The 27,476-nt window shown below is 46.2% G+C and overlaps 1 protein-coding gene across 5 annotated transcripts in view; it reads left to right on the forward strand.

Annotated features, from left to right (window-relative positions):
* Nucleotides 1–27,476, forward strand: part of Dock9 (dedicator of cytokinesis 9) — a 256,367-nt gene that overhangs the window by 160,771 nt on the left and 68,120 nt on the right. For all 5 annotated transcript variants that reach the window (XM_032917515.1, XM_032917513.1, XM_032917510.1 and 2 more), the window contains exons 16-30: nucleotides 4,281–4,360; nucleotides 4,450–4,637; nucleotides 4,801–4,866; nucleotides 6,070–6,162; nucleotides 8,252–8,375; nucleotides 8,726–8,847; nucleotides 9,662–9,748; nucleotides 10,453–10,542; nucleotides 12,449–12,564; nucleotides 13,613–13,682; nucleotides 14,536–14,661; nucleotides 16,494–16,565; nucleotides 25,783–25,929; nucleotides 26,114–26,197; nucleotides 26,846–26,957. In XM_032917515.1, the coding sequence (XP_032773406.1) occupies nucleotides 4,281–4,360; nucleotides 4,450–4,637; nucleotides 4,801–4,866; nucleotides 6,070–6,162; nucleotides 8,252–8,375; nucleotides 8,726–8,847; nucleotides 9,662–9,748; nucleotides 10,453–10,542; nucleotides 12,449–12,564; nucleotides 13,613–13,682; nucleotides 14,536–14,661; nucleotides 16,494–16,565; nucleotides 25,783–25,929; nucleotides 26,114–26,197; nucleotides 26,846–26,957 (1,577 nt within the window). The remainder of the gene's footprint in view (nucleotides 1–4,280; nucleotides 4,361–4,449; nucleotides 4,638–4,800; nucleotides 4,867–6,069; nucleotides 6,163–8,251; nucleotides 8,376–8,725; nucleotides 8,848–9,661; nucleotides 9,749–10,452; nucleotides 10,543–12,448; nucleotides 12,565–13,612; nucleotides 13,683–14,535; nucleotides 14,662–16,493; nucleotides 16,566–25,782; nucleotides 25,930–26,113; nucleotides 26,198–26,845; nucleotides 26,958–27,476) is intronic.

Below are 27,476 nucleotides of genomic sequence, written 5' to 3' on the forward strand. Positions count from 1 at the left end.
TCTTCCAGTGGTCGTCTTCCTGGCTGTCCCTGTCTTAATCTGTCACAGGAGTCTCAGAACAGCGCACAAAGACACAAGCAGATATTCTCAACCTATCTCTACACATTAGCTTTCACTTTTGTCTGGAGAGGGAAGTGTGGCTTTCAAGGAATGGTGTTAAGTCTATTTACCACGTCTTACACACACGTTGTTATGGGTAACAACGAGAAATACTGAACATAGGTGTGATCAGAGCTGTGGATTCCCTGCCTTGTAGGAGTTAGTTCAAGGGGAGCCCAGAGCATAGTGACATTGGTGTGTAGGTATAATGCTTCTGTGCACTGTGTAACACTTACCCTTGTGTTATTCAAATGCTGATTTCTCTGCCCTCATATCTTGTTTCAATCCAGACACGAACGACATTGTAATACTTATACCAAGAATCTCATTTGTGTAAACAGTTCTTACTTTTTCTTCTCTGCCTTGTTAGTAAGTCACCCAACAACTGCACAGAATAGAGAACAGGGTGTGATGTCCGCCAACCAGAGGAAGGAGCGAGGGAGAGAGGGAGATTCAGATTAGCGAGGACAGAGTACTTGGAGCCATGAGGAAGGAGTTCTGAGAGAGATCATAGAAACACACACGATTAGCATAGACAGTAAAGGTAGATCATTTAACTGCTCAGCTATTGAGGTGCAATTTTAAATAAAGCTTAGTTTCTCTGTATAGTTATTAGGGGCTAGCATAAGATAAATATAGTCACCAGTTTACTTCACTGTTTACATTTATGTCAAGAATAACTCATTCACAGATGGAGCCCCATGTTGGGTGCCATTTTGTTGAAGTTTGGCCTGGTTTGTTCTCCCAGCCCCACAGTCCCAGAAATAAGAACCAGACTCAAAATATATTGACAAATACCTTGGCCATTTAGCTAGGCTCTACTCTTGATAGATCATAACTAGACTGTTCCATTTATTTTAACCTACATTCTGCCACATGGCTGGTTACCTGTGCTCAGGTGCCCTGCATCTGTCTCATTAAATCTTCCCAGGCCAAACTCCCACACCCAGCTCTATCCCAGAATCCTTTCTGCCTCCTGGATGTCCCACCTCTATTTCCTGCCTAACCCATAGGCCATTGGCTTTTTGAATTGACAGATGGTGCATCCATACAATGCACAAGATACTCTCTCTGCATTGATGGTTTGTTCTGAAAGATGTCAGTTCTAGACAGGCCAGGCCCACAATGTGAGCAGAAAGGGAGCACGTAGGTCTCAAAGCACAGTACCATCTTGGTCACAGAATGGGTGAGCGAGCACACATTGTATAGGCAAGCTTCAAACAGCATTTCTCAGAAGTCATTCCCTCATAGAGCTGGGGGAAGAAATAATGGTACAGGATAGAGAAATTCCCAGTGAAGATTGTTGAACTAAAGTTCGAGCGTTTTACATCTGCCCTTGAGGGAACTCTGTAAAAAGGGTGAAGATGCCATTCAGTCGTGGTTGGTGAGACTGAGGAGGGGACGCTCAGTCCTCTTAGGTGCCTACATTTGAAAGTATTATTTGTAATGAACTGTTTCTGAGTCATTGAAGAAAATAGCACGGCCTCAGCTGTAGCCTCACAGCTTCGGCTGGGGCTTACTCGCTGTTGTGTGGGATGTTGTCGTGTTAGTTGTTCACATGGAGAGAGAGATGATAGCCCTGTGCACCAAGAGAATGTGTATTTGCACGAAACTGACACGCCTGAGGACTGATTTCCCAGAGTTCCTGTGGGGTGTCACTGGGGTAGTGTACGGTGGTGAGGATCATGGAGAGTTGCTGACCCCATAGCTGGGCTCTCGACACATCTCTCACAGCGGCACAGAGGCACAGTGCAGCAGGGTGAGGCTGGGCTCTCCTGGAGTTCTCTTGGTTAGAACCTTTTCAACTGAAAGCCAGGGATGTGGAGACAGTGCCTTCCTGACCGTTTCCTCTCTGGGGATGTCCGGGAGTTGATGTTGTAGTCAAGTACAAACAGAAGGAAAGCAGGGCTGAGAGTCCCTGACAGTGATTGTGGGGTACACCGCCCCAAGACAGATGATGTATTCCACATAGTCTATGATCATAGTGGAGGAAGAACTTAAGAGTTTTGAGTGATGTTCTAATTCAGGTGAGCAATTTTTCTAGGACAGGCTGCTAAAGGGATCCCTGTGTCAGAAGAGTCTTAAAAGCAGGAGGTTGGAACATTTTGTAAGTGGGAATACAGCCCAATGTTGAATCTGCTGCCCCCCTGTATAGGTTACTAATATGTTTCATAAAGAACCATCTTCCTTAGGTTTATCCTATCCTATCCTGAGGGAAACACATAGAAATCAACTTAGATTAATTTCCTGTCCGAACCCGGCACTCAAGTCCACGTGTGTGTGTGTGTGTGTGTGTGTGTGTGTGTGTGTGTGTGTGTGTGTGTGTGTGGTGGAGGAGGAGGTCTGTGGCACCCTAGGTGAGGCTCTTGTCCACACCAAAACACTAGGGGGCTTATCTCCTCAGATCCCTGTTTGGGCATCATTTGCCCAAGCCAATGTTGTTTATCTTGAAAGTAGTCTTATATAAATTTTAGTCACAAATCACAAGTTTTATATTAAAAAAACAGTCATTTTTGCTTTAAGTTCTCAGGGTGCATATCTACTCATTAACATTTTTTCACTAAATCATATCAGGAAACCTAGGGCAAAAATGGGTACAAGAAATCAATCATCTTGATCACCAGCCCAGCCTTAGCAGGAACAGCACATCAGCTGGTACTAGTTGGACTGCCACTGTTCTTGTTCCCTGACCCCAAAACACCCCCAGCTCAATTGTCAAGCGTGTGCCTTTCTGAACTTTAAATTGTTCCCCAGGGTTTTCTCATCGAGGCCACTAACAAATCATCTGTACCTAACTTTACTAACAATTACATCTCTAAATTCTTTCTGAGGGTGGTTAATAAACGCCATGGCCAAAAGCAACCTGGAGACGGAAGGGTTTTATTTGGCTTATACTTCTGTGTCACAGTCTGTTGAGGAAAGCCAAGGCAGGAACTACAGCACGGTCCACAGATGAATTCTGCTTACGGGCTCGTTCCTCATGGCTTCCCCGGTTTCCTTCCTTATACAACCAGGACCTCCTGCCCAGGGGTGGCACCACCCAGTGTGCTGGGTACTCTCATAGCAATCATGAATCAAGAAAACATCTCAGGCTTACCTGCAGGTCAGCCTGACAGAGCCCTGTTCCCTGAGGGTCCCTCTTCCCAGATGACCCTAGCTTGTGTCCAGTGGACAAAACTAACCAGCATATGCACTGGGCCTTGGTGTCCCTTGGTAACACTGTGAAAGACCTGACTCAGCAGGAGGCTTGTGAAGAGCATGTTCTAGCATTCTGTTCTCCAGGGACAGCCTGCGCCATGGTGACCCGTCGCCTTCAGCATATCTCTTTTAAATTGTGTTACTAAGCCAGTGCCACAGAGGAAAACAAACAAAGCCCTGGCAGGACGTGTTTGCCATGTTGACATGTACATCCCGTGCAGGAGTCAGGGGTGCCTGTGCATGAGGGGCAGCTGTTCAGTCGTTGGAGTAACTGGTCAGAAGGGCAGTAAATGAGCTGGTGTCTGTGTGGAAGCGGAGAGTTTAAGAACCTGTTCTTGGCAGTATTCTGTGGAGTATAAGGTTACAATCAATGACGGTTATGAACGCACACTATGCTGATTAAATGCCCCCATGTCGTGGAGCTCTTAGGAAGAACAGAGACACTCGGCATTAGAACTTGGATTTAGGAGGATTATGGCTCAAACATAAAAAGATGGAATCTTATCGGAACAAAAATAAGTACTGTTCTGAGGTCCAAAGCACATCTTATCCCCCCAGAGGATCTGTGATTGACTCCCAGCACCTGTCAGACAGCTCACAAACACCCATAACTCAGGTTCCGGGGATCCGATGCCTCCAGCCTCCTAGGACACCCGAATTCACACACACATACCCTCCCCCATACCACATATACACGTGACTAAAAATAAACCAATTTTAAAAAGAAAGGGTGTGGTGGCCGTGGGTGGTTGGAAGAGGAACATTTCCTGGACCCTCGATGAGCAAATGCTTGGGAGAAGGGACTTTTCCATCTATGAGGAAGAGGGCCCTATTGTCAGGGCCGGGCTGGTTTCTTTGACAATAGGAGCAGCTCTTACCGGGAACACTATATCGTTATGTCCTTTTCCTGCAAATGCCACTTGAGAATTTAGACTTCACAGTTAACCTCCCTTGTAATATTTGTTTTTCTCTTTTGTTTGCAGACCTGAGAAGATGGCCAAACTCCCAGTGATTTTAGGCAATCTAGACATTACAATCGACAACGTTTCCTGCGACTTCCCTAGTAAGTGTTCCGTTCTGTGTAATAAGCAGCCTGCATTTCCACTCAGTTGGATTTTCCTCTGGTCTGTGTTATTCGGGATTTCTTTTCAGATTACCTAAATTCATCGTACATTCCCATGAGGCAGTTTGAAACCTGCAGTAAGTCTCCAATCACTTTCGAAGTAGAGGAGTTTGTGCCCTGCATACCCAAGCACACCCAGCCTTATACAGTCTACAGCAATCACCTTTATGTTTACCCCAAGTACTTGAAATACGACAGCCAGAAGTCTTTTGCCAAGGTAAGCGCACAGACTTACACGTCTCCATTATGACTTAGCTCTGAGGCTCTTTTATAAATGTGTGTGGGGGGGGGTGGAGGTTAGAGTTATAGTTATTAGTGTATGTATACACTGGCCTTCCTTGTCGTTCCCCCTCACGTCTTTCTCTTACATACCTCTGCAGGCCAGAAACATTGCTATCTGCATTGAGTTCAAGGATTCCGATGAAGAAGACTCGCAACCCTTGAAGGTTTGTTTCTCAAATAATTAACACAACCCCAAACAATATGGTGTTATAAATGTCACAGAACGTGTAGGTTAAGTTCTTGGTCCTAATTGACTGTACGATTTGTTGTTCTTTTTGGAGGTGGGATCTCTTACGTAGTTGCTCAGTAAGCGTGTGTTAAATACCCACCATCGTGAGACTTTGACTGGGCACTAAGAGTCATGGTATAAATAAGGAAAAGTCTCTTCTGCTAAGTAGAAGGGCTGAGTATGGAAACCATGGGAACAGCAGTTAGCCAATGTTGCCTGCGACCCACAGATAGCACCACGGCTCTTCTCCAACATTTACAATCCTGCGGCTGCAGACTTCACATAGGTGAATTCCTAGCTTCTAAGATCATCGCAGGGACTTAAATTGTTCACTGCCGTTTACTTCAGCGGAACCTAAACCCAAGCAGCCCAGCTCAAGAGCCTAAATTCTTCACTATGTTAAAATGACTTCCCCAGAAAGGGAGGAGACAAATGTGTAAAACAATACTAGTCATTCTCAAGATCTGTCAAGTTTAGGTTGGGGTGGAGGAGTGCATGCCTCACTCTCTTTCCAAGCTCTAGGGTCCTTCTCCCACCCCTGGTAGCTCGCCTTGTAACCCCCGCACTCCAGCAGTGCAGGCAGGAGGACTTCTGGGCACACAGGGAGTTCCAGGCCACAGGGGACTATGCGAGACCCTGTCATAAAGGGAGGGAACCAGGAAGGGAAGGGAGAAAGTGAGCAGGACAGGAGAAAAGGAAATTCACAGTTTACTGACAAATGTTGTCATGGAGAGAAGGCTACCTGAAATAGAAGACGTTGAATAAACTTTTTAATGTATTTATTTTAATTTGGGCAAATACAAATTTTTGCATAGAAAAGTGCTGAGAGGACAGAGGAAAGAGTTGCCCATTTCTGGAAGGATAGTCAAGAGCAGAGGACATTTGCACAGAGGGATCCTATAGGCAAAGGTGTGGGGTGGGGCATGGGAAAAGAATCGCAGGGTGTCAGTGGGAAGGGGTGGGCCATAGGCTGGGGAAGATCTCTGGTTCACTGGGACCCCAGAGTTAAGTGTCCTGTAGATCCGGGCTCTCTCAGGCAGATGCAGTCCGAGTATTTAAGTTTCTACTGAAGGGGCCACTTTGTGTATAACACACCTGACCAATTGCTCCATCAACCGAATCCTGACTCTCCCTTTAGTGCATTTACGGCAGACCTGGTGGCCCAGTGTTCACAAGGAGCGCCCTCGCTGCAGTCCTACACCATCAACAAAACCCAGAATTCTACGATGAGGTAACGATGTCTTCAAGGGATGTCAGTAGTTTGACCAGTCTTAATAGAAGCATGAAGTTACTTGTCGAGTGCAAGTAAAACTACATCACATGCTGAAGTCATAGCATTAGAACTGGTGTTTGTTTTACATATATTTTTCATATTTTTTTTTTTTTGGTTCTTTTTTTTGGAGCTGGGGACCGAACACAGGGCCTTGGGCTTCCTAGGCAAGTACTCTACCACTGAGCTAAATCCCCAACCCCTACATATATTTTTCCTTTAAGTTACATCTTTGGTGCTAAAAATAAAAATGCAAATTGCAAATAAATGAAAGAAAATTCTTTTTTATTTTATTTTTTTCATCTTAATTAAATTGGGTATTTCTTATTTACATTTCAAATGTTATTCCCTTTCCTGGCTTCCAGGCAAACATCCCCCTAACCCCTCCCCCTCCTCTTCTATGTGGGTGTTGCCCTCCCCATCCTCCCCCCATTACCACCCTCCTCCCAACAATCACATTCACTGGGTGTTTAGTCTTGGCAGGACCAAGGGCTTCCCCTTCCACTGGTGCTCTTACTAGGCTATTCATTGCTACCTATAGGGTTGGAGCCCAGGGTCAGTCCCTGTACAGTCTTTGGGTAGTGGCTTAGTCCCTGGAAGCTCTGGTTGGTTGGCATTGTTGTTCATATGGGGTCTCAAGCCCCTTCAGCTGAAAGAAAATTCTTAATTGTACCTTTAGTACCAGAGTTAAGCAAAGCTCCTTTTAAATTCATCCTTGGACCTAATCACTGTTGAATCATCCTGTGTATTGGTAGGTTTTCTCCTACAGAATGGTTTACTCTCAGACTGATAGTCATGGGGTAGCATGATCTTATAGTGATCTAAAACTTACATATGCCTTCTGATGTCTACAGAACTTACCTACTTAATACCCTTATTTGACCAGAAGAACCTTATCAATAACAACACAGCAGTCAACTAACTCATTCTTTATGTTACATTTTCTGCATACGGTGATAACCAAGAGAGATCATTTTCTTTTGCCATACTCGGTTTGCTGGAGAGAAACCGCTCACATTTTAGATAGGTTCACACAGCACTGTGCCCACTGCAGTAACCGCAGGAGATGGCTTGTAAATTACGGTGCGCTCTCCCGCTAGTACAGTTGTGAGCCGCATTGCCGCTTCACATTTCTTTTGCCTGTGAAAGTTGCCATCTGTTTATATGCATACAGTTCGATGGGTCCTACCTCAGTAATTGGTACATGCAGATTTTATGGTAGCAAACTGGGCACAAGTGGGATGGCTGAGTACGTAACAACACTTGCTGCGGAAGCACAAGGACCCTAGTTCGAATTCTCAGCACCAGTATAAAGAGTTGGGCATGGCTGTGCAGGTCTCTGTAAGCCCAGAACTGGGGGTAGGTTGAGGTGAGAGGACCCCTGTGGCCTGGTGACTGCCGGTCTGCCTCCAGACTCAATGGGAGACCATGTCTCAAGGGAATGGGGCAAGTCCTAAATAAACTCCTTGCACCCTCTTGCTTCCTTGTACTTTGGGTGTGCACTAATGCTCACATGTGTGTGTGCATACACCTTCACACCCACCATGCATCACAAAATAGATGGCCCCCCAATATCACATTTACAAGCATATATTTTATGTACTCACGAGCACTTCTTTTTCTTAATTGTTCTGACTTTGGAAGTAATGTGGTTTATATGTGAATTTTTTCAAATGGCCACAAGTCTCCCAGAGGGCACTTACGAGGGGGGCACCCAAGTTCTTTGTTGCATCATGAGATGGCACAGTGAAGGATCGTGGGCTTTAGCACATGTGAGGTGCTAGATTTAATTCACAGTGCCAGAACAAAAGTGAACAAAAGTCTCCGTATAGGAGGCCTGTATAGTTGAAAGCCCGCTGTCTAATCCCCACTATACGTAAGTGAGACTGCTGTGCTTTATGAACTGTTCGGCCCGGGTTCTCATGCCTGTGTCTGCATCACGGTGTCTGGTTTCCAGTTTGCATGCATCTGAAACCAACATTAACCCTTCTGCTGTTTCTAGTCGCTCGCTGCTGTGGGATGTTAGATGGTTGCTCTTTCGCCTTTGCAGATCAAGATAGAGCTGCCCGCCCAGCTGCATGAGAAGCACCATTTACTGTTCACCTTCTTCCACGTCAGCTGCGATAACTCGACCAAAGGGAGCACGAAGAAGAAGGACGCTGTGGAGACACAGGGTGGGGCCTCCAGCTTCCCTTCCTTTCTTTTTCATAGTATTGTCGTTCCATCATCCCCACACCAGCATTTCTTGATTTTGATTCTCGATATCCATCCTTTTGCGAAGGGTTGCTCTGGCAGGTTTCTAGCCAATGGGATGGTAGCATGCCTGAATTGTATATGTAGCCCACTGGTGGTCTGACTCGATGTGGAGCCTATCTCAGGCCTTCTCATTGCATCACCTGCTTTGATTGATGGTAACAGTTGTTGTTCCTGAGGCTTGCAGGGTTCTCCAGGCTTGCGAGGCTCTCCCGCAGGAGTCTGTGAGCTCACAGCAGATTTTCTTGGTGTTGTTCTTTGTTCTCAACAGTTGGCTTCTCCTGGCTTCCTCTCCTGAAAGACGGCAGAGTGTTGACGAACGAGCAGCATATCCCTGTCTCCGCCAACCTGCCGTCTGGCTACCTTGGCTACCAGGAGCTCAGCATGGGCAGGGTATGGATTCGAAGAATGTTGGGTTTAACTCAGTTTCTTTAGAAAACAGTAAGAATGGCTAAAAACAACAATAACACAGAACGAAGATTCTTATCAGTCCTGGCATTGGCTTTCTTTCTTTATTTTGAAGTAAGTGTGTGTGCAGTTAGAAGTAAATGGGTGCTTTTGATAACACTTTGTCAGAACTATCCTTCAGACATTTTATAAGCCTGTCTGGCAGAGCTACAGCAGAGACATGGAGGTAGCCGGCCTGGCGTGGGCCTTCCTGAGAAGTAACTGTGCTCCAGTAATGATGAGTTCTCAGGAATTCTCTCCCACATGATATAGACCCCGGACGTGAATCTCTTTCCCACATGACTGTTCACTCTGTCTGGAGTCATCCCCTTTGCTACTCAGAGTCCTGAGCTTAGGTCTGCTTAAGGTACTTGTGAAACCAGGCATGGTGGTGTAAGTCTTTAGTCCCAGTGTTCGGGAGGCAGCCATGTATCTCTGAGTTTGAGGTCTGCCTGGTCTACGTAGAGTCAAGTCAGGGCTACATAGTGAGACCCTGTCTCAGAAGGTAAGGAGATACTGGTGAAGTAGGGTTCATTCCCAGTGGAATAGACAGTAGTTTCTGACAGCCACAGCAGACGGGACAAAGCCCAGGAGGAAGGGCATGTGCTCAGGAGACGAAACTGGCAAATACAAATGCAGACACAGCTGCGTTCCTGCTGTGGCCAGCTCTTTGGGTCCCTAGTCCTTCACCAGTGCCCTCATTGATGGCTGAGATAGCTAATCTGTTTGGATCTTTAACCCCTTTTTTTCTTTTCTTCAGCATTATGGTCCAGAAGTTAAGTGGGTGGAAGGAGGCAAGCCATTGTTGAAAATCTCCACTCATCTGGTTTCCACCGTGTACACTCAGGTGTGTGCCATCTCATTCCAGTGACTGAGACCGTCCGCACTTCTTATCTGTGTAATACAGCATCCTGGTGTCTTATGAGCATATTTTTACACTATAGGCCTGTATTTGAAGACGGTATGTAGAAGGTGCTTATGTATGATACGCTGATATACATGACAAGTACTTTATGAGTCTATGACATTTTTTTTCAACAATTTTCCTCTGGTGGAAAGTCTTTAGATGTAGTTTGTATATGGTCAATTTTATAACCTTAAGAACCATTTGTGGAGTTGGGTAGATGACTCAGTGATTAAGAGCAGCAGGTAGGAAATCATGAGTTCCCAGCACCCGTGTAACAAGCTATGCATCTCACACATGCCCAGCACCCTAGTTCTAAAGGCACGGGTACTAGGGCTTGCTGGCTTCCAGCCCAGACAAGAAAAATCTGAGCTCTGGCCAGTTCACAGAGAAGAGACCTTGCCTCAAAGGAAGTTTCCTCTTCTAGCCCCAGAGCACACACTGGTGTGAACATCCTTCCACAAGTAAGCACATAGACTCAGTTCTCAGAGATACACACACACACACACACACACACACACACACACACACACACACACACACAATTTTATAAGCCATTCGTGTTTGTTACCTGAAGCACATTCTCTTGTTTCTAGAAGCACACACTAACAGACTTTCTTCTCCTTCTCCCCTGCCCCTCAACCTAGGATCAGCATTTACACAATTTTTTCCAATACTGTCAGAAAACGGAATCTGGAGCCCAAGCCTCAGGGAGTGAACTAGTGAAATACCTTAAGGTACCAAATGGTTTTTACTTAAATGTCTTTGAAAAGTAAGTCCGGTGTCCTTTTTGGTGGCGAGTGTTGTGGCTGCCCCCTGTAAGCTTCTGTACGAATGTTTCTACCTGGATGCTCCATGGTGGACCAGAGTGAACTCAGACGTAGCTCTGCTCCTGACTGTGTGCTAGTCCATTGAGCTCCCTTAAAACAGCTTCTCCTACACTCCCTCGATACAGACCTTTGCTGAATGTTGGCTGTGGTTCTGCATTTTCACCTCACCTCTGGGGAGTCTGAACACTGCTGGGGAAGCAAAACTCAGGGGTGCTTTTCTTCCTCTGCCTCGCTGCCGGGCCATTGCTGCTCAGGGGAGGCAAAAGGCAGCCTAAGATAGGGGTCCCAGCCCTTGTTTCTTCGGGTGAGAAACAGTAGGGGCTGGGGCAGAGGCATGGTTCTCAATCTCCTATGTACCCAGACGCTGCTGAGGACCGTGAGGAGTTGGGAATGGAGCACACAGGCCTGCAGTGAGCCCTGGGGATGGGGAGCCCGGCTTAGCTCAGGGTGCGTGCCAGGAATGCAGAGGGGACTGAGGCATGGCTCTGTGTGACAGAGGTCTCCCCACAGCCAGTCCTCGCTTGTCCAAACTGCTTTATTCATGGCAGATGTGGATGCACACGACTTACTCAGGAAGGGATGCCTAGGAAGGGATGCTCAATGGCTAAACACTCAGGACCACTACATAACTCATTAGCATGAAGAACTCTGGGTTTTTATGCTATGTGTCAGGTTGTCATGGTCCTCTTAGTGTGGTGTTGTGGCCATGTGCTCCAGGAGCAGTCCTGGCCTAGCCATTTGCCGCTGCTGTGGCAGAATACCTGAAGCTGGAGTTCTGAGGGCCATGAGAGGATCAAGGCAAGAGCTGGGCGGTAGAGAGGGGCAGAATCACTCATCCTTGTATAAGGAGCCCACTCGAGCAGTCTCAGCGACCCATTCCTGAAGCTTGAGCCCCCGCGGCCTGATTGCCTCTCCTTAGACCACACCTCTTCCTGATTTTGCATTGAGGATTAAGTTTCTGTCACAGGCTTTGTGAAGGACACACTCAAATCCTAACAGTCCTGACCCTTAGAAAACTTCTCAGTCCTCGTAGGAGAGAATTCTAACGTGAGCACAGCGCCGGGATAGACAGAGGTAATGCCCCTAGCCTGGTCCGGCTGTGCGGGAGCTGAGTTTGTCCCCGAAGCCGGCGCACAGCAGTGAGAGGCTTTGATACAGAACTTGATTATAGAAGAGGACTGTAAGACAGACTTGCTAAATGACATTCCAGGCATAGGGCAAAATGAGATATGAGAGATTGGGTAGAGACTTACATTTGATCTAATCCAGAGAAAACAAGCCACATGTTTAAAATAATGAACACACGTACGTTATGACTGCTGGCCTCTCCTCCACTTCAGTGACAACATAAGACCTCTCTGACCATTCTTTTGGTTACAGTTCCTCCTGGTTCCTCTTCTGCCTAAGAGCTCTTGTGATTATATTGCTCCACTGACCGTTCCCTGGCTTATGGACAACTAGTTAACAGTCTTTACTGCCCTGCCCCGTGGAACATCCTCACCGATCCTGCAGTTTAGGACAAAGGCATCCTTGAGGGCTACCCTGCATGTCCTCTCATTTCCACTCATTTTAGAGGGAGTTCTTCTATCCTGACTTGAAATGAAGTGGCTGTTGTCATAGATAACATAGTAGGCGTGGTGGTGGGTACCTGTTGGCCCAGGGACTTGGGAGGCTGAGGTGTGAGAGTCACTGGCAGCCAGGAATTCCAGTTTAGTCTGGGTCTATAGCAAGACCCCATCTCAAAATGAATAACTGAAATAAAATAGATTTAAAAAAAAAATATGACACACGTTTCACCATTTCTTCTATGTAGAGTCTGCATGCAATGGAAGGTCACGTGATGATCGCCTTCCTGCCGACCATTTTAAACCAGCTATTCCGAGTCCTCACCAGAGCCACCCAGGAGGAGGTTGCAGTTAATGTGACTCGGTAAGGCAGGGGATGGGGGATGGGTGGATGGATGGATGGATGGATGGATGGATGGATGGATGGATGGATGGATGAATTAGTGGATGGATGAATTAGTGAATGGGTGGATGATGGATGGATGGATGACTGGAAAGATGGATGGATGGATGGATGGATGGGTAGATGGATAGATGGATGGATGGATGGATGGATGGATGGATGGATGGATGGATGGATGGATGGATGGATGAGTGGATGGATGGATGGATGGGTGGATGGATGGATGAGTGGATGGATGAATGGATGGATGAGTGGATGGATGAATGGATGGATGGTGGATGGATGGATGGATAGATGGATGGATGAGTGAATGGATGGATGGATGGATGGATGGGTGGATGGATGGATGGATGGATGAATGGATGGATGAGTGGATGGATGAGTGAATGGATGGATGGATGAGTGGATGGATGGATGGATGAGTGAATGGATGGATGGTAGATGGATGGATGGATGAGTAGATGAATGGATGGATGGATGGATGGATGGATGGGTGAGTGGATGGATGAGTAGATGGATGGATGGATGGATGGATGAGTAGATGGATGGATGGATGAGTGAATGGATGAGTAGATGGATGGATGAGTGGATGGATGAGTGAATGGATGGATGAGTGAATGGATGGATGAGTGAATGGATGGATGAGTGAATGGATGAGTAGATGGATGGATGAGTGAATGGATGGATGGATGGATGGATGGATGAATAGATGGATGAGTGGATGGATGGATGGATGGATGGATGGATGGATGGATGGATGGATGGATAAGTGGGTGGAAGCTCTTCTTCTCGTCAGTCTATCCCTACCTGGAGCCTCTCTGGGATGCTAGTATGTGCTGAACATTTACTGGAGAGATGTCTGACTCTTGCGCATAGGCTCCACATCTGACTTCTTGTCTCCTTGTTTGCTAAGTGCCAACAGCATCATCGTTCTGCTGCTGTGAAGATAACGAGGTGTTCCCATTTCCATGTCACTACTCATTGCTTTATTCATTCCTGTGGTGTGTAGGGTCATTATTCATGTGGTTGCCCAGTGCCATGAGGAAGGATTGGAGAGCCACTTGAGGTCATATGTTAAGGTATGTAAAATAAATAAATGAATAAGTCAAGCTGCTACAACCGCTCACAGCTGTGGCTCTCCAAGTTTCCTTCCAAAGACTTCTGTCTAACAAGCCTCGTTTGGGGGTGCATTTGGAATTTAATACCTGTGAATCTCTTTGATCCCTTCTGCCAAGGCTTGTACCTGAACCAGGGGAGTTGGAAGACAGGCAGCTAATTCAGGAACTAATTTCTCCCTTTAAAAGACGAATGTGACTCAGCTGGCAGGGAGGTGAAACAAGAATTGTTTTCATTGATCTTGGGAAGACCGTTACACATGAGCAATCTTCATCTTCCATTTAAACTACCTGAAATTTCCCAGCATCCCTGCTGCTTTTGAGTCTGGAAGGTTAGCGCTGGCCACAATCAAATGAAAAGGCCATGTGGCATAGCATGAGGTGTCGTTAGCATAAACAGCACCAGGTTCTTGATATGAAGTGTTAAATAAGCACATGACAAAAGCTATTCTAAAAGGTTTACATCCTCTTATACGTGGACTGTGGCTTTGCAGTAATTTGCAAACTAAAATTTAGATCCAGGATCTGTTACTGTGTCCTGTGGTCCACTCCTAGAAGTTCTATTACAGATGGAATTGTGCACCAGCTGGGCTCTGAGCTGCCTCATACGGTTGTCATGTCTTGGATGGGTTCCCTGGAGACATCCTAGCCACCCTCTCTGTCACATGACAGTCACCCTCCCACCTTCGTTTCCATCCCTTCTCCCACCCTTGAATGTGCACCTCAGTCCCAATCTCCATTCTCAGAAGCCTCACAAGCTTTCTGCCCCTCCCATGGAAGAACCCATGCTGTAAAGTTCTTCTCTTTCTTTCCAAAGTTTGCCTACAAGGCTGAGCCGTATATAGCATCTGAGTATAAGACAGTGCACGAGGAACTGACAAAATCCATGACCACCATTCTCAAGCCTTCTGCTGATTTCCTTACCAGCAACAAACTTCTGAAGGTAATGGGGGCAGCCAGCCTTGCTCTCCAGCTGTAGGACTGATCTTCAAGGGGTGGAGGTGGATTCTCAGCAGCACTAGGCTTGAGGTTCCAGGTGTCATCTGCCAAAAAGTAGCAGCTGCTGACAATGAGGAGTGGGTCCGGGAGGGCCCATGAATGGTTACTAAGTGTCGTCAAGAGGGAGAAGCTTCCCCGTGCTGTTTCACAGCTGTACAGCAGAGTGAGAACAGAAAACAGAAATTAGATGGACTGAGCATTCCCTTGATTCCTAGGAAAAAGAATCTTTGACAGTCATCATCATAAAGAAACCAAAAAGTTTAAGATTACCTCAGTTATCTTACTTAACGTGTTAAAGCATTACATGTTGCCCTAGTGATGTTCCCAGATATCATGTTACAGTTACGTGCATTGAGAGCCAGCCATGGTGTTGTAGTGCCAGCCACCGGGGAGTCTAAATAGGACGGAGTGTGTATCAGTTACTCTTCTGACGCTGTGATTAACACCTTGACCAGAGGCGACTTCATGAACAAAGTTTAGTTTAGTATAAGGTTGGTTTCAGGTTGGAGTACACAGGGGTGGGAGAGGTGCCCAGTAGCAGGCAACCAGAGTGGGAATCTGATTGATCACATCTTCAGCCGGAAACACCAAGCAGAGGTGGGTGGAAGGAGGGAGGAGAGAGAGTGTGCGTTTTGGAAATGGGGCAGGTCTGTAAACCCTCAAAACTCACATCCAGTGACACACTTTCTAAAGATTCCATAGCCTCCCCTAAATAACTCCACCACCTGGAAACCAAGTGTTAATGCCTGAGCCTGGGGAGAACAGGCTCTTTCAAAACACTGTAGATCCCTTGAGTGTATAATTTTCATACCAGCCTGAGCAACATGAACTCTATCAGGAAAAAAAATTATTTTTTTTTTTAAGATTTATTTATTTATTATAGATGAGTACACTGTAGCTGTCTTCAGACGTGCCAGAAGAGGGCATCAGATCCCATTACAGATGGTTGTGAGCCACCATGTGGTTGCTGGGATTTGAACTCAGAACCTCTGGAAGAGCAGTCAGTGCTCTTAACCGCTGAGCCATCTCTCCAGCCCCCCCCAAAAAAATTATTTTTACTACTTATTTTTAAAAATAATTTGTGGTGGCTCACCCATAATCCCAAAGTTTTGGAGAAGCCAGAATTTGGAGTTCGAGAACATCCCTTCCTTACATGATAAGTTGGTGACCAGCATTAACTGAGACCCTTTCTTCCCCTCAAAATGTGTGTGTCTGTGTGCACATGTGTGCATACGTGTGCATGTGTGTGTGTGTGTGTGTGTGTGTGTGCGCGCGCGTGTGTGTGTGTGTGTGTGTGTGTGTGTGTGTGTGAAAATGCAAACTCCACATGTGTACATTGCCACCATTACTGCTAAATCCGGGCTAACAGAATGAGTTCTCTGGGTCCAAGTTTGTAGTTCAGTCTCAGATGAGATCCGTAAAGATAAATGACCATTTTCAGTATCACTGTCACCTCCTCAGTATGGAGGACACTGCTAAGGACAGTACAGATAGTATCCCTAAACAAGAAACTGGCAGAGGGAAGACCCTGCAAATGACCCAGCAGTGCATCTAGCTGGAGAGGGTGTTCAGTCTCCCAGTGGGTGCAGCTGTGTGTTGCCCAATGTGTACAAGGAGCAGAAATCTGCCACCTACCTCTCCATCTGATGAGAACCCATGCAATGTGTCACCGTCCACACCTGCTTCTCGTTGCTAATGTTGCTAGCCTAGGGGAGCTGGTCTCCTTCCTAATAAAGCATTATTTTTATGCTTTACTTTTCTTTTCTTTTCTTTTAGTACTCTTGGTTTTTCTTTGATGTGCTGATAAAGTCCATGGCTCAGCATTTGATTGAAAATAACAAAGTGAAGGTATGTTACTCCACTGGGGACTTGTTTGTTCAGGGACGGGAGACGAGCTTACTGGGTTGAAAGCTCACAGCTGTTCATGTTTCCTGTGTGCTGGGCACAGGCTTGCTCTAAGTGTTGTACAGTTTCGCAGCAGTCCTGCGAGCGATGGGCATTTTACATAAGGAAACAGAGGCTAGAATGTTTGAGTTATTACTTGCTCCCGATCCTGCAGTTAATGAGTGCTAACGAATCTAGGTCCAAGGCCTTGGTTCCTGATGACCTCCAAGGCTACTAAGTCCAAAGAAAAGTGCGATTATTTTTTAAATAGCTTTTTCGAACCATTTGTTTGAATGCTAACGTGAGATGCTGTCGTTGGGTGTTCAGTGTCTAAACCACCGCAGATATTTCTGTCTACAGATGGCTGAGTCTCACCGGGCGCCCGCCTGTCTTCTAGAATCAAGTAACAAACAGGTCCTCATAGACAATTCAGGTGGATAGGTGTACAGTCTCAAATCCCCCCTTCTTTTTACTGGTACCTGGGTATTTGTTTCTCTGACCCTGTCCCCTGGTTCTACTGGGATGTTTTGTCCCTCTGTTCTCAGGAAGCTCATCCCCACACAATTGGTCTTGCCCCTGCATTGGTGATTACTGTTAGGATGTGGTCTTGGAGCTCTCTGAGGCTCAAGGTTTGTTCAGAGTGCTAATGTAGGACACACTGACAATGGCACTCTCTGTTTGATGACTGGAAGAGCTGCTTCTGATGCAGGAGTTGGGAGTTGTGTCTGACGGTGAATTGTGGCCATGCTGCAGCTGTGTGACAGTGACTGAGCAGGAGGCACCTGTGAGAGCTTTCGGTTGCAGGGCTGCATGTGCTCTGTAGATGAGAGAGAGAGAGGGAGGGAAGGAGGAAGGGAGGGAGGAAAGGAGAAAGGGGTAAGGGAGGGAGGAAGGAAAGAGAGAAGGAGGAAGTGGGGGGGAGGGGAGAGGGGGAGGGGAGAAAAAGAGATGGGGGAGAGAGAGAGAGGTAGAGAGGTAGAGAGGTAGAGAGGCAGAGAAGCAGAGCAGCAGGCAGACAGACCTGGGAGACAATGGCAAAGGACTGAGACCTTAGTCTTTTACTCAAGGGCTCCATTCCTTAGAAGCAGAACAAAAGGTTGGTGGCCCAGAACTGAAGCCATACTTACCTGTAGAGCAGGACCTGATCCTGGCCAGTTGGTTTCCTTGGTTTTTTTCGTTGTTTGATTTCCCTTTTTCAATCCAACTTAAAGACTTGGATTTTTATCTCATAGGGAGATGCCAGATGGAGTGGGGGGGTGGCATTTGCCTTGCACGAGCTATGCACCCTCTGCGTTCATGCCAAGTCAGCCTGCCAAGGAAGAACCAAGCAGATTGGCTCCTTGGCAGCACAGCCAAGTATGCGCTCTTATACACGCACCATTTCATTGTATCACCTTTTAGTTAAATATGTTACAAGCGCAGCAGGATTATAGCCTCGGCTGGTTTTCTGTTGTTGCCACTGTTGTTTGTCACTGGGTCAGACCACTGACAAAGTTAAGCCGAAAGTTCTAGGTCAAAGTTTCTGTGGGGTTGACCTCTCTGAGGTGTCTACTCTGCCAACAGATAATTTCTTCTTCTGCAAAGGTTTTTGTCCTGTGTGGCACCTGTCACAATGGACTAATGCGCACCCTGATGACATCACTTTACCCCAGTCTCTTCTCTAAAGACCCTATCTCAAATATAATCCCCCACTGGGACATTTCAGGGGTGCCCCAGCTTAAGCATACAGACCGGGCAGTGACCCAGTGGGAAAATGTTTTCTGTGGAAATGTGGGGACCCAGGTTCAAATCTGCAGAGCCCATGGAAAGCCATGTGTCTCTAATCCCAGCGCTGTTGTAGTGAGCTCAAACAAGGTGGAGGCAAAAGCCAGTGTCTGAGGTTGTCCCTTGACCTCCACGTTCACACTACGGCATGCACAGGAGAGACAGGGGGAGCACAAGAGCAAACAAACATTTAGGGAAAAACTCATCTTCAACATGCAAATTTGGGGATGCAGTTCAACCTTTAAAAAAAGCCCTGAGGTGATTTTTTATTTAACTATAAATAAGAGAGACAGCTTCGGGGGCCATGGTGCTTTGATTGTATTTTAAATGTATTGGTTTTGCTCATGAGTACTTCTGACAATAACCCTTCAGTGTAATAAAAATAAAGTAGTTTAGGTAGAGCATGTACATGTAGCCTGGTGACCACTTACCCTCATAACAGTCACCATGAGAGGAGGGCACACGTGGTGAGGAGCGGGCGATAGTGGGACTCGTGCATGGAGGAGTTGGTCCAGCCTAGGAGGAGAAAAATACCAGGGTGATAAGGAACAGGGAGCTCCTGTCATAGGGAATTACAGTTGCTCCCTCCTGGCGGAGGGCTGCAGCAGAGGCCACCTGAGAGGTGATCCAGGAGGCCATGGGCACTTCTGACAACGCGTGCAAGAACTGTGCACACTACCGACCATCACTTCCAACCGTTAGGAAACCAGGAGAGGAATCAGTCGCCTGTGTCTGTTCTCGGTGCTAGGCAGAGGTAGCAGTGGCCTGAGAGTGCGTTTGGTCTCCAGCTCTTCCCCTTCATCACAGAGATGACCACAGGGTAGACAGACCCTGGGAATGATCTTTCCAGATCTTGAGGTGCCGTGGAGCCAAGAGCAGCCTCAGCAGGCAGCCACTTGCAGGTGCTCCGCCCTTTCCAGACTTATGGTGGGTTCCCCACACCTCCGCGCTAAGCAATGCTATGTTTGTCTTTGGAATTGCAGAGCCTTCTCCCCACCTTAATTGTATCCTAGCCCTAAAGCAATGTGTTTAGAGAGGGATTTTTTTTTTTTTTTTAGAAGTCTTAGAAAAAGTTTCTATGCAGCTGTGTCTGTAAGAGAGTTCTGGCTTCCAAAAGAAGGATGTGGAACCACAGTATAATTGACCCTGAGGAGAGAGATTTAGGAGCCCCTCCTGGCACTGTAAAAGACTCTGAGCATCCATTTTAGCCCTGCCTGGCTTGTGCTAGAGGTCCCAGCCTCTTCCCACAGGTTACCTATCCATTTCCCAGCCAACGGGTTTGGGTTGTTTCCAGGTTTGGGCTCGTGTGAGTAAAGCTCTGTGCACACTCATGCACGGGTATTGTGTGGCTACGCTGAGGGGATACTTGCTGAGGAGCATGGCTGGGCTGGGAATGGCTGTCTTAACATCTCTATTCACTGAGTATCCATATTGGCATCCTTCGAGGTCCAGGCAAAGTTCACCTCTGCTCCATCTCTGCCTCCTGTTTGGCTCACACAAATACCTTCCTGTGCTCTGTTCTTATTGCTCCAAGTGAGTATCTCTTCTCCAATGTTCATGGGTGGTTTCAGGGTAGGAGATGTGTCTTTAATCCTTTCATGCTTTTCTTCTGTGTTCCATACCTAACAAACTACTCAAAACACTCAAGGGGTCGAAACCCGGGTGCCAGCATTCAGCCCGTCACAGGAATGTTCCTATTGGGCTGAGGGGAAACACTCGAGGGGTGGAAACCCGGGTGCCAGCATTCAGCCCGTCACAGGAATGTTCATATTGGGCTGAGGGGAGCCCACAGTCTTTGCATCTTTCAGCCTGTGCTTACTGCACTTCATAAATAAAAATTCTCTCCTTGCGTGAAGGCAAAGAATCACACTTAGGACACTCATCCTACCTCTGTGAGCTTTTTCACTCCCTTCTTAAGGACAGACACCTGTGGGACGCCAGGACTCAGCCTAACACAGCGTGGGAGGAAGGAAGTGGAAGGCAAGTCTGAGGGAATTACAGTTACTAAACATAAGTTATAAAAAGAAGTTTCCAAAAGCATCATCCGCAGATGCCGAGTCAGAGAACTTCCCAGCTGGCCCTGCTGCCGTGTGGCCTTTCCCAAAAACTCCTCCTTGTAACTTCCAAGCACCTGCTTTCTGGGATGGTCCCAAGTCAGACTCAGTCACGTGCACCGATGAGGAGCTACAGGGCCATCTGCTGGAGCTGCTTTCTGCTGCTGGTACCAACTCTTCAGCGAATGCATCAAGATGTGGTTTGACTGACTGGGGGCTGGAAGGTGGACACGCCTCCACCTTTAGCCACAGTTCAGCAAAATGGTTTGTACATTAATAGGTGACTCAGTCTCATGGAATACCACTTAGTAATAACACAGAACAAAATACTCATTCTTGCAGAAATATGGGCAACTCTCAAAAGTATTGAAGTAAAATTCAGACCCAGAAGATTACATGGATGAATTAATTTATATTTAAGACATTCTTGGAAAGGAAAAATTACAGGGATAGAGAACAGAGCAGTCATTGTCAGGATCTAGGCACAGAGGAAGGGGGCTGGCTCCTTGATCTTGGTGGTTATGCAACTGTGTTCACCTGTCAAAACTTGCCAAACATTGTACTTGCACCGTCTGCATTTAGTCAGTTGTGGTGGTGCATGCTTGTGGTCAGTCCTGGGGAAGCAAGAGGAAAATGGTCATGAGTTCAAGCCTAGCCTGGGCTTCAAAGCAAAGCCATGACTCAAAAAAATGAAGTCTGAGGTAGGAGTACACTTGCTGCTGCTGCAGAGTGCCCAGACTTAATTCTTAGCACCTGTGTAGTGGCTCACAACTGTAATTCCAGTTCCAGGTGATCTGACACTGTAAATCCCTGGTTTTAGCAACAGTGTTCACAGGGCTGTGACAGCAAGGCTGGGTCTGGGTCTTCAGGGAGAGCCTACTCAGGAGGGCACATAGCTACCACATTCACAGCAGAGTATGCACAGTGGATAGGCTACAGGAGTCTAGGCCTGTCACTACAGGTACTAGATAAGGAAACCCTTATAGTCAGCATCCATTAGGGCAGCAGGTGGCAGTAGGGACACTACAGAAATGGTAACATCAGACCTTACACCAGGCTGTGGACAAGGAGTAGGATTTTGCTTGCCTGAGAAGATGTCCAGGGGCTTTCTTCACAGAGCCGTGCTTGGGTATTCATTCCCACTCTGCACACCAGCCATTATTCTAGGCTTTATTTTTCCTTTCAGTTCAGTTTATAGCCGTCTTTATAAAAAGCATCTACTCACCTAGGTCTTTCTTAACTTTCTCCCCTCCAAATGTGTGTCTTACTGAGTATAAAGGCCTCAGTTTGTTCTGTTGTCAAAAGAGTTGCTTACCATAGCTGTTTGTCGCTGCCAGAAGGGCATTCGGTAGCCTCCAAAGGCCCCTAGTGGCCCTTAACAGCAGCATTGCTGGTGGGTGGATATGTGACTTGTCTATCACCTATCAACACTTAGAGACTTACTTAAAGATCTGCTAAGAGGCATGATAGAGCAGGTGGTGTGATGGATTCATTGTTACAGCAGGTTAGCCTGAGCAGTTAGCAACAGTTTTGCAAGTCTTGCTTTCTACCCTCACCCCCTCTCCCTGCGTCCTCTCTAGTGGGGAAGGCATTTTAAAAGACATCACTACTACACGACTCTGAGACAAAATTAGCAATAAGTCTCCATTATCGTCTAACACCTAAGCTATATTAAGCCTTCCCTCAGGAGTCCCCAAAATGTCATTTTACAGTTGGCTCAGCTGAGTCCATGTTCTGTATCTAGCTGACATACTGCTAGGATTCAGGGCTTTTTGTTTGTTTGTTTTTGTTTTTAATTCTCAAACTGTCTTCTTTCTGTTTGTTTGTTTGTTTGTTTGTTTGTTTGTTTTCAGTTCAATGTGTATGTTTAAAAAAAGAAACTGTGGTTATTTGTCCAGCAGAATTTCCTGAATCCAGGGTTGGCCAATTGTTACTCCACAGTGTTGAGGAATGTGGCTCCTATTCCCTACGTTACCTCCACACATGCAGATAAAAAGTAGACACTTGGTTTAATATTCTTTCTGCATGGATACTTTGTAGCTGGTGCTGCTATGTGCTAGCAGGAGCACATATGTGTGGCAGGACCACTTTCAATGACAATATCAATATGTCACCTGGTGTCCACTCAGTCCGTGTTGTTTTTTTCCATTTTTCCTGGTTTTGTAGTGGTTGGGTCAGCCCGGCTCTGAAGGCCCACAGCATTTCCTGGGGCTCCTCTTTTCCAGGGTTGGCCATCTTGCCTGATGATTTTTTGGCTTTCATGTGGGTTCTAGATGCTGATGGGCTCTTAGCTCTGTCTTCTCAGGACAGAGTGACTGGTTGTACATAGCAAACAAAATTCTTTTAACTTTTCAAAGCAGGTTCTGTTTGTGAGAGCTGTTTAATGCGTATTCTTATAACTTGGTCCTACCTCACTGGGTTCTTGTATGTGTTTTAGAGGCATGTTCTTGCTGTTGATTTGAACTGAAATGATTAAAACACAAGTATGTCTAATCTTCATAATAAGTCCTGGTGTTTAGTGCATAAAATTATGCCCAGTTTCGTGTCAGAAAGATACAAATCCTGGTTTCAATCTAAAGTATGTCTTGCTTTGTGGGAAGCCAGCTCAACATCCAGGTAACCAAAGGAGGCAGTGAGGTGTGGCATCAGAGATTGGAGTCAGTGCTGATAGCAGCCAATCATCTCCCTCCCCCATCCCCACCCCGTTGATAGCCAATCATATCCCTCCCCACCCACTCTTGATGATAGCATCCAATCATACATCACCCCACCCCACCCCTGCTGATAGCAGCCAATTGTATCCCTCCCTTCCCCCACCCCCACTCCTGATGATAGCAGGGGGTGATTTACAGGGTCAGCCCTAATAGTGCTGATAGAAGCGAAACTTAATTATCTGGGGCAGCAAGAATGCCCAGTGAGAAACTTTGAACTGTTAGCTTTTAAGTAGCCAGCAAGAAAGAAAAGGATAGAGAGAAAGAGAAAGAGAAAGTCACACACACACACACACACACACCCCTCCTCAGTAGATGAGTCTGAGCCCCAGTAGCCACACTTCTCTCAGCCTTTTCATACCTTCTTAGACAAAAGTTCTTTATAAAATTATCTCATAGATAAAATGTTACACAAAAGGGAATTATAGAATGATGTCGACAGTAAGTTCAAAGCAGTGTTTCATTCTGTAAGCTCGGTATAAGTTCAAAGCAACAGTTTCCCATGGCTTTATCACGTGTGGCTTCATCCTTGGACCTGACCTGGAATGAATGTTTTTCCTTGATCACAAATTTGTCCCAAGCCTATTTCTCTTCTCAGTGTAATTGTGAAAGCTCATTGTATTCCTTATTATGCAGCCTTTGCTTACTGTTCTATGAGGAGGGGCCACATTCTATTCTTGAAATAATAAAGATATAACTTTATTATATCTTTCTGGGAAAACAACTAAAGCCATCTCTTAAAATTTTCTTCCTAAAATTACTTGAATCAAATCAGGAATTCCATAAAGTCACTAAACAGCATTAATGTATGAAAGTTCATCTCCATGATGATCTTCAGGGAATCTGACCAATAGGGTGAGCTGATGCCCAGGAATCACTAGGCCATGTGACAGTGGCAGGAAAGGCACATCAGCAGGGAGAAGCATTCATGGGATGAAGTCTCTGGGCTGTGCCCCTCCAGAGCTCACCCATCACAGCCATGCAGAACAGTGGGCCATCTCCAGGAAACTCACTGCTTGCCATAGCCTCTCCCACATGGCTTGTGCCACTGCTTGGTGATATCCTGGTGGTTCTACAACAGGCCAGGATAACAGTGGCTCAAATGTGACAGGAAACCTGATTTTCTGTTTTGGAAAATTGTGAGCTGATAGGTAGGAGAGCCGATTGGAAAGGAGAGCTTGTCCCCCCAGGGTTATGCAGGACTCAACCTCCTATCTGATTATCCAGCCTAGTCTGTTACCTTCTCCCCCATGGTGTTATGGCTAGCTCTCCATCACGGCACGATTCCAGACTTAGGAGAGAAAAGAACAGGAAAGCTATCTGCTTCTTTGATGAGCGTGGCAGACATCTGTCACTCTGCAGCCCATTAGACAGGACTTAGTCACAAGGGCCATGCGAAGTTGTTAGACTGGGAAGTAGAGTCTAGTTGGGCAGCCACTGCTCCTGCACTTCAAAGGGGTCTGACAGTCACCAAAGAGGGAAAGAAAAGGGAGGCTGACAAAGGAAAGGATAACTAGGACTTTGTAATGAGCTGTTAAACATCAGCTTCCTTGTTTATAAATCGGGGTGCTCCATTCTTGTGGCTGTTCAAATTAAATCCAATGGTTAAGAACTTAGTTGAGCCTCCCCCCCCCCCTTTGTTTGTGGACTCAGGGAAAAAGAAGTGTGGTCCTATGTGGCAGAAGACTTTGGACTCCTGGTAGATCCTCATGTGAATCTTTTGAGTTGTATGACTAAGCACACATTCCTACGGCCCCTCGCCCCTTTAACATGCAGAATAAGTCATAAGGATGAAACAGGATTGGGGAAAGTAACCAGGAGTGTGTGGTGCACAGGCTGGTACATAGAGACGTGGCAGTAATGAGGCTGATGGCTCAGCAGGGTACTCTCTCTGGTATGCACTAATGAGAATGATCCGTATGTAAACTGACTTGCAAGCACAAGGCTGCCACACCCTTTAAACTGGCAGTGTGTAGTCCTCAATGCTGTGTGTCATTTGAATGCTTGAGGCTTCAGCCCAGCCAGCGCTTCTTCTGAGCAGGGCCAGAAAGACATCTTATTGAGTAAACCATCAAGCCTGGTGACCAAAGTTCAATCCCTGGGACCCACAGGGTGGAAATAGAATAAAACTCCTAATAGCTGCTCTCTGACTTCCACATGCATACTCTTACATAAGTTGTGAATAAAGAACATAAAAAGTGTCTGAGAAATGCTTGGCTTGTGGCCATCATTGAAGATGCCCAGAGGAAATGCAGGGTCCTGCCCACCCCTATGTTTTGCCAAAGCTTTTAGATCAGAATTTCTGTTCTCACTTGTATGAACTACCAAGATCCTCTTCATCATGTCAAAGAAGGTCTTTGACATATTTGAGCATGTTTAAAATATAAATTCAAATACCGTACTATAATTTGATTTTTAAAATTGGGTAATTTTTTTCTTGAGATTTCCATCTTGAAAGTATTGATGAAATAGTGTGTGGGAACTTACTAGACCGCATTAGGAAGAGTATATCTCACTTTTTATTCAATTTCACTCGCGTTAGATCGGAACTCTGGTTTTTGGTTTGCTCGTTTCTATTTTTATGGACTTGGACCCCCAACCCTAAGTATGATAACTAAAACATCATAAAGGTTGGGTCTGGATCCCTTTCAGTTACTGCGAAACCAGAGATTTCCGGCCTCCTACCATCACGCCGTGGAAACCGTGGTGAACATGCTGATGCCACATATCACACAGAAGTTTCGAGATAACCCAGAAGCATCTAAGAATGCCAATCACAGCCTGGCCGTGTTCATCAAGGTAGGGACCCCCTGCTGTGGGGACACTGCTTTCTAAGGAGCTCCCAGCACAGAGATGTCCTCAGTCCTCCATAGACAGAAGGGGGTATGTGTGTGTGTCAAAGGATAACATAACCTACACACTAGAACCCAAGGTTTCACAACTCATGGGTTCGAACTAATGGCTCTTGGCTTTTTTTCCCCAGAGATGCTTCACCTTCATGGACAGAGGCTTCGTCTTCAAGCAGATCAATAACTACATCAGTTGCTTTGCTCCTGGGGACCCCAAGGTAGCGTGGCTCTTGGGCACCATGGCTTGAGTCTAGCTGGCCCGTTCACGTCTGGAAATCTACCTGCTCTCTCAGAATTGTCTTTTTGTTCCTTAGCACATTCATTCCCCTCTTGGATACGCTGGCATTCATCTGTGGGAATAAACATGACGTGTTAGGGATCAAGTAAGAAATAGGCTTGCCTGACGGGGTTTTCTCATCACACCTAGAATGCCTTAACAACTAGACAACCCAAAGCCTGTGTGTTATTGATCACAGATCATTTACTGCGACCTTATTACTATATGATCTTTCCAAGAGAATTGTCTTCCTTTATTACCTCTCAGCTTACTAACTGAGAGGTTTTGTTTTGTTTTGTTTTTACTGTCTTAAATCTATAAGCTACTTGAAACCCTTTTTAGACATAGAGGAGCATAAACACTAAATGCCTTAAAGTCTGCTGAAGGCATTAATGAAGTGTGTTTGGTTTTCACACAAATCCCTGCAGCCATCCAACATCTGTAAAGAAACAGCACTTCATTCCCATGGACGAAGGAACCAGCACTAGATGCCCATGCCCTTCACTTGTGATACTAGAATCTTCACTTTACTAGAATCTTCTTTACAGCATCCAGGGAGGTTTTCACGTCTAAGCATTTCTTCCTGCAGACCCTCTTTGAGTACAAGTTTGAGTTTCTCCGTGTGGTGTGCAACCATGAACACTATATACCTTTGAACTTGCCGATGCCATTTGGGAAAGGAAGAATTCAGAGATACCAAGGTAACCTGTCCCTGCATGGATTCCTCTTCTAATGAAAAGAACCGTACCATTTTAAATAAGAAAAGTATTGATTCAAATGCCAGCCCGTAGTTTGACTTTGTTCATGGATGAGGGGTGTATGTAATTTACGTTTCTAAAACTGTCGATAAAATCTTCTGTAGACACTGGCTTTCCAGCAAACCCAGAGCCAACCCATGCAGATGAGAGGCAGGGCTGAAGCCTTCTGGGCTCATCAGAAGTAAAACACCACAACTGCTTTCACTTTAAGTTTATTTTACTTTAATAACGGGAATCTGTCTTATTTACTGCCTTTATTTTTGTTTTGCTTTCCCCTCTCATAAATTAGCTTTTCTTCCACCAACTGTGGAGTCAAATGACAGCCCTGTAGGTAGGTGTGGGGCAGAGGCTGCACTTGCGTTTCCTCCATTAAAGACAGGAATGCAAGCGGCCGCCCAGTGGCTTGTATGCTGTCACAACCCAGGAGACATGCTCCTGAGGTGCCTAGAGTCCCCAGCATTC

This window comes from Rattus rattus, chromosome 12, assembly GCF_011064425.1.
Source record: "Rattus rattus isolate New Zealand chromosome 12, Rrattus_CSIRO_v1, whole genome shotgun sequence".
In the NCBI taxonomy this organism is placed as follows: Eukaryota; Metazoa; Chordata; class Mammalia; order Rodentia; family Muridae; genus Rattus; species Rattus rattus.